The following is a 6,367-nucleotide window of genomic DNA, read 5'->3' on the forward strand; positions in this document are numbered from 1 at the left end:
ACTGTTGAGCTTGTCATTTACATTACTACTACTACTTAATTGGATCCTGCATTTTTTCTGGAAATGTTGAGAGCCATCATGTGATGGCGATGTAAAGTGGATCAGTAAATGACAAGAGTTTGAAGTCACTGCCACTTGACACTTTGCTAATGGTTTGTTTTGCCTTTCATTTTTACAGATTCAAGCCAAAGCCAGGGAGGTGAGGTAAAAAGGAAATCACACTGACCAGTTGGCATGCAGATTGAAACTAATCAGGGAAAAGGAGCAGAAGATTGGCGAGGGACATTCTCACTGGGTCACTCCGGGGTCACGTGACTGACAGAGAATTGTGATGAATGAACTTAATGTGTATTGATTTTTATTTTCCTTTATGTCAATGTTTACATATTGTAGACCCTGAACACTGTGGTTTGGAGGAACAGAAAAAAAAAAAAAACACAAAACAATCCAATTCCATGCTGGACTTGGCTCCTTCTGGCTGCATATGGCGTGTGCAGGATCGAGCTGTGGTGGGTCGAAGCCATGGTGTTGTTGACCAGGCTCAGTCCAGTAGCTCATAGTTGGTTCTCGGCTCACTGCCTCCTTTATGCATGCTCTTTGTTTTTTTTGATTTATTCATTGTTCTCAACAGAAGTTCTTGTTGTCAAGCTATATTTTCATTATTGTAGTTGCCTTTGTTATTTAAAGGTGGGTTTTCTTGCTGTCCTCAGTAGCTCTTATTTCTTTGGTGTGCACCCCTCAATGCTAAACTGAGAGGAGCCGACTTAGAGCAATGATGTAACAATTGCAGTTATGCTCTATGCACAGTAGACCATGGGGATCTACTGTACTCTAAGAGGCTGCACATTGTTTAAATAAATGATGTTTTAACAATAGGAATGTTTAAGGGGGGCATCTGAAGGTAAGGTGGGTTACACTTAAGATGTTCAGAAGCAGCTGCTCTAGCAAATAAGAGCTAAACGTTAAGGCCAGCCTTGACAGAGGGGCCGAGCTCGGATCAGGCAGTCCGCACACAAGATGAGCAGCAGCCCCTTCACTGAGGACAGTCTTGCACCGCCATTCACAACAAAGGTAAACTGTACTGTAAGAGCTTCATTGGGGAGCCCCAGTGCATTTTTGAAATATGACTGTTTTTAAACCTGATCTTAGCACTCGTTATTCCATTGAGTATATTTTTGATACATGGCCCTAAAAGAAACCCTTTATGAGATAAGACAACACTGCAAGAAGCTCTGTTTGAAGTTTTGTTCTTTTTAATGTCTCTGTGCATCTCTTCTTACCAATCATGCCCACATGCGGTCTCATGTTTACATCTGTCTGTTTTTTCCACAGTGATGCAGAAATGCATAGTTTGAAGAAAATGGCATTGAGTGCAGAATGTGGTGGAGTGGGAAAAGAATAGTGAGGTGGTGTTAGGACTGCTCACTGAGTTTAATGTGACCACATTGTTCACGTGTATAGAACTCCTGGTGAAATCCACACTGAGGTGACGCCAGCATTTTTACCAAGGCAATAATGAAATAAATGTCATTTTTTGTAAACGTTTTTATTTCTGAGTAGAAATGTAACAATTTGCTATTAACTTGACTTTTTTTTTTTTTTTAATCTGATCATAAATATTTCAGGATTTAAAAAAGAATGCAATTGCAGTTGTTAATTTGCTGTAAATTCAAAGTAGAAGAAAAGTAAATAAAATAACAAATCATGTTGAACGCATCCCTGTAAGTCCTGCTGCTGTTTGCTGGGGCTGACAGGCCTGTGTTTGTTGACTATGTTTGATGCCAGACATGACGACTGTTTGGGGCCTCGGGGCTTTCTGTTATTCCTTCTGGGGGGGTCACAGGAGCCCACCGCAGGGCACATTAATGCAGAATTGCCCACTTGGGCGTGGCAGCTTTGGTTCCAGTACATGGCTTTTCTGCAGAATGTGGTGAAGTGGAAAAAGAATAGTGGGGTGCTGTTGGGACTCTGTTCACCAAGTTAATGTGATCACAGTGTACACATGTGATGAACCCCACGCAGGTGTCTGAGGGGACAGAACTCTCTGTGACATCAGGCAGTTGAGCAGACTTCACACTAACAATAACAGAGCCTGGGCACAATCTTGAACCCGGGTTCTTGGAGCTGTGAATGGGAGTGCCCTGAGATATTTGCCTTTAAAATGAAGTTGTGCGAGTTTCAAGGAGACTGAAAGCTGAAATCCACAGAATGTGTGCCGGCTTCTGGTGCTTGTTCTACACTGTTACCAGCACATACAGGGACACACAGCCATCAGTCCACATTTTTTCTTCATTCAGCTGCTTTTTACTTTAAACTTTTACCTGTACATTGGTGAACGACTCACTTTTTACTTAGTACCTGGCACCTGTGAGGGATTGTCTTGCCACTCCTCATTAAAAGACAAGAACCCAACCCATGCAGAAGGCTCCTTTGCCTTTGATGTAAGGTCTTTGTATTTAAGCAGTTCAAGCACTGTTGAGTAAACTGCTCATCATTTTACTGTTTCTGGGCTCGTCAGATTTGGCACAACTGATGGCTTATTGACATACTGTTGGGAGGGCATACAAACCAAACAAATAAGAAACCACAGCCAAGAAGCTTCTCTTGTGAAAGTCCCATCACTGATATGGTAAACTAGGCCCAAGGCTGCAGTACACTTTGGCCGAGCATTGGACAACTACAGAATAACACCCGTCTGTCTGTCTGTCATCAGACCTAATGTAGCACAGAGCAGCCTTCTCAAACCCACTTGGTCCAGTTTAGGTGTATTGGCAGGCCTCTGGCAGAACTGGACACACTGAGGGCTGCGTATGCACCCTCATAATGGAAAGGAGAACTGAACCCTTTAGAATAAAAAGGTGACCATTCTGCCCTTCAAGCCTGTGTGGTCTGTGAGCATCACATCAGCATCCTGTGGGTGACACTTGGCTGCCTCGAGCTTATGAGGGCACGCTGCACAAGGATCTCTTGCTTTCATTTTTATTGCTTTATTTTGCAAGTTTGCATCACATGGGAATGTCTCTTCCACAGGTCAATACATATGGACCACAAAGCTGATTTTGCCTTTACTGCAAAATAAATTGTCTAGAATTCTGTACTTTTATAATATTTTCATTCCTGTTGTACGGGCAAAGCAGAGTGGCACAGGCCTCCATTTCAGTAACTGCCTGCACATGAGAATGGTTAAAGTGTGTGATGGACCCGACGCTTTCTGCTGGTGTCCTGTATGGAGTAGTACTTATCTAAAACATAAGGAATACTAAAAAAGAAAAAAAAAAATATATATATATATATATATATATATATGGCCACCACCCCAACTGTGCTCACCTTGGGTTCCCCCTCTGCTTGTTGTGCCAGTAAGTTCAGTTTATGCCGTTTATTAGCAGGCACTCAGATAGTTAGCATCAAGCCCAGTGTTCTGAATTCCTAAAGTTGAGCAGAGGAGTGCGGTGGGCGTACTGATCCAGGTTGATGCCATCTTTATCAAAGGGGGCAGAGAGGACAGTAAAATACACAAGGAGGCTGACGCCATTACCTTAAGGCAGGGGTGGCGAACTCCAGGCCTCGAGTGCTGCAGTGGCTGCAGGTTTTCATTCTTACCATCTTCTTAATTAGTGACCAGTTTTGCTGCTGATTACTTCTTTTAATTCACTTGACTCAGGCCCCATAGTTGTTTCTTTTTCTTTAATTAGCAGCCAAGCAATAATGAAACACCAACGAGCCACCACCTGACCAGCTCCCCTGTGCCCATCACACAATATCTGAAATATCTTAAAGAGAGGTGATGGTCTTGGTAAGGCTGATCTCTCGGGTCACCAAAACATTTTGACGGTGCTCTTAAAAAGAACAGAAAAATAGTTTTTAAAATGTGTGCTGTGGCAGAATGAGGGCAGCAACAAGCTATGGAATTAAATAACGGGTTCAAATAACAGCAAGAATTGGCTTCTCATTAAAGGTATTGGAGTGAAACTGGTTGGAGTTTGAAGCCCCAGTTTGGCTGGTCATCTGTTAGCTCGTTTCACATCTCATTTCTGCTTGGCTATCATTTAATGAAGAAAGGAATCAATTCAGATGGCTGAACTCTTCTAACAGGGCTATTAAAGTGATGGGAAAAAGTTAATTAGCAGTGAAAACTGGTCACCGATTAGGAAAAGGGTTAGAATGAAAACCTGCAGCCACTGCGGCCCTCCAGACCTGGCGTTCGCCACCCCAGCCTTACGGTATTCTTATTCCCTGCTAAGCGGGAGCAGTGGATGGCTATGTAAAATAATGATATCCCACCCAAATCATCAGCCAGCATTGTGGAGGTGTGACAGTTGGAAATGTTCTCAGTCCTCGTGCTGAGGCCCAAGCCCTGGCAGTCCAGTGCACAATAGCTGATACCTCTGCAGATTTTAATGCTTTTTTTTTTTTTTTAAGTAAATTTGAGCACTAAGAACTACCTTTTTTGCACCGCCTTGCCCCAAATAAAGTTGGCTTTACTGACTTGGCAGAGGAGCCCTGTTGTGCTGTAGTGGAGACAGAAAGGGAAAAATGTCTGTCCACTAAGTAATGAAGAGGCCACTTTATGGTCAGCAAGCCCGACCACACGGAGAACGGACCCCTACTGAAATGAAACAAAGGCAGCAACTGAAGGTTTTCCTTTGCTGCATTATAAGAAGACCACTCTGAACCTTGTGTGCAAACACCCAGTCTTTGTGAAAGTAGCTAGAAATGGCCTAATACTTAGACGTGTGCACAAGATTTAACACGACTATAAAAGAATGGGCAATGCCTGAGCTAGCAGTAGCCTTAAGGTTATGCTAATCCAGTCCTGTGTACTGCTAGACATTAATGAAAGTGACACGGCGAGTCATGTGGCCCCCAACTCCAGTCCCCCGGCTCTGTCTTCTTCCATTAGCCAGCATACATAATCAAAGAAACAAACTGTCACTTCGAGGCAGGCACAGTGCAGAACACAGCCATGGGAGATGAGTCACAATCAGTACACCAAAGTGACGCCAACATTGGCCTCTCCTCCCCAAAGTCAGTGACCACTGAAATGTGGCATTTCACACACAACGGGCCTCAGGGCAGCAAAATAAAGCAAGAAGTGCAGAGAGTGAAATGTTATTTTCTTCAGTGGGCAGCGAGTACTGTTAAAAAATAATGACATTGTAAACATTTTATAGCAACTCTTGCTTATCCTGGCTTTCGTTTGAGGGCTGAGAATAAGAGACGAGTCTGCCCCTGACACTGTATAACCAAAGGCCAGTGAGACCACCTCACTGGGGCCTCCAGTGCTTTTATTAGATACTAGCCATGCTGTTTGACAAAGACAGGTAACAAAAGAAAGTTTAAAAGATTTCCCTTTGCCTTCATCTCTCCTTGGTATCCTTGTGTGTCTCACCTACTCGTCTGGCACTTCCTTGCAAGATTGTGTAACTGTAAAGCCTCTGGTGGCGAATGGGCCGCCACTACCCACTGTGAAAGCATCACTTGTATTCTTGCCAGTATTTCCCATCTCTGAAGGGAACTCGAGTGACGTCCCAGTGTTACCTGGTAACTTATTCACTTTGTTGTGAAATGCTGCATTTCAACTTGGTCATAATTAGGAATTTAACTTCACATTCTTATCGCATTGTGTCATCACCCTTACCACTAAGCCAAGCTGACCAATCAGATTGCTCAGAGCACCAGGACACACCCATATAGTACATGGCAGATGGAGAGATGCCAAGTCTTTAGGCGGCTGCTGCCAGGTTCAGTCACTAAGTTTTGCGTGCTCAGATGAACAGCAGTAAATGGGCCACGTCAGCAGCAGCTGTTTCACTCCAAAATTAAAAAGCAACTTCATAAATGGAGCATCACTGTCCTGTTCAACACAAAAAAAAAAAAAAAAGACCAACAACATGAGAATCTTCCAGCACACACCTCCCAAAAATGGCACACCACACACGATTACGTAACATCCCGGCAGTCCAACAGATTTCATAGGGTCAGCGTGTTCAGAAATGATAAGAGCCTAAAACTGCTGAGTCGCTCTTGGGTGCCTGTGCTCAAAGCCTTGAAACCTGATTAAAGGTTAAAAGAGCAAAAAAGGCAGTTGTGGCATAAAACAGCTGTGCTGCTAATAGAGGGCACCCCCTAGAGCTCGATGGCCAAACCCCATGCCAAGCACCAATAGCTACAGCACAGGCCTCCAGTTCTGACTGGCCAGTCACTAACACAGACGATCTTCAAACTGGTACTTGAACTACAGGCTGGCTGATCAGAAAATCACAGCTGCACCAGACCACTGCCTGGGACAGGGCCGGTGGGTTTGCTGTGGGTCACTTTCTGTATTCCGATACCCAAAACCTTCCCCCAGAGATTCAAAGGAGTG

General features: G+C 43.9%; 1 protein-coding gene across 5 annotated transcripts in view; it reads left to right on the forward strand.

The window, feature by feature from the left end:
- The window catches only part of ubn2a (ubinuclein 2a), a 111,389-nt gene extending 110,953 nt beyond the window's left edge, over positions 1–436 (forward strand). For all 5 annotated transcript variants that reach the window (XM_039766423.1, XM_039766419.1, XM_039766421.1 and 2 more), the window contains one exon: positions 179–436. In XM_039766423.1, coding sequence (XP_039622357.1) covers positions 179–208 — 30 coding nt within the window. In that variant the 3' untranslated portion in view covers positions 209–436. The remainder of the gene's footprint in view (positions 1–178) is intronic.
- Positions 437–6,367: the final 5,931 nt, after the last annotated feature.

The sequence above is a fragment of the Polypterus senegalus genome, chromosome 10 (assembly GCF_016835505.1).
Source record: "Polypterus senegalus isolate Bchr_013 chromosome 10, ASM1683550v1, whole genome shotgun sequence".
Lineage (NCBI taxonomy): Eukaryota > Metazoa > Chordata > Cladistia > Polypteriformes > Polypteridae > Polypterus > Polypterus senegalus.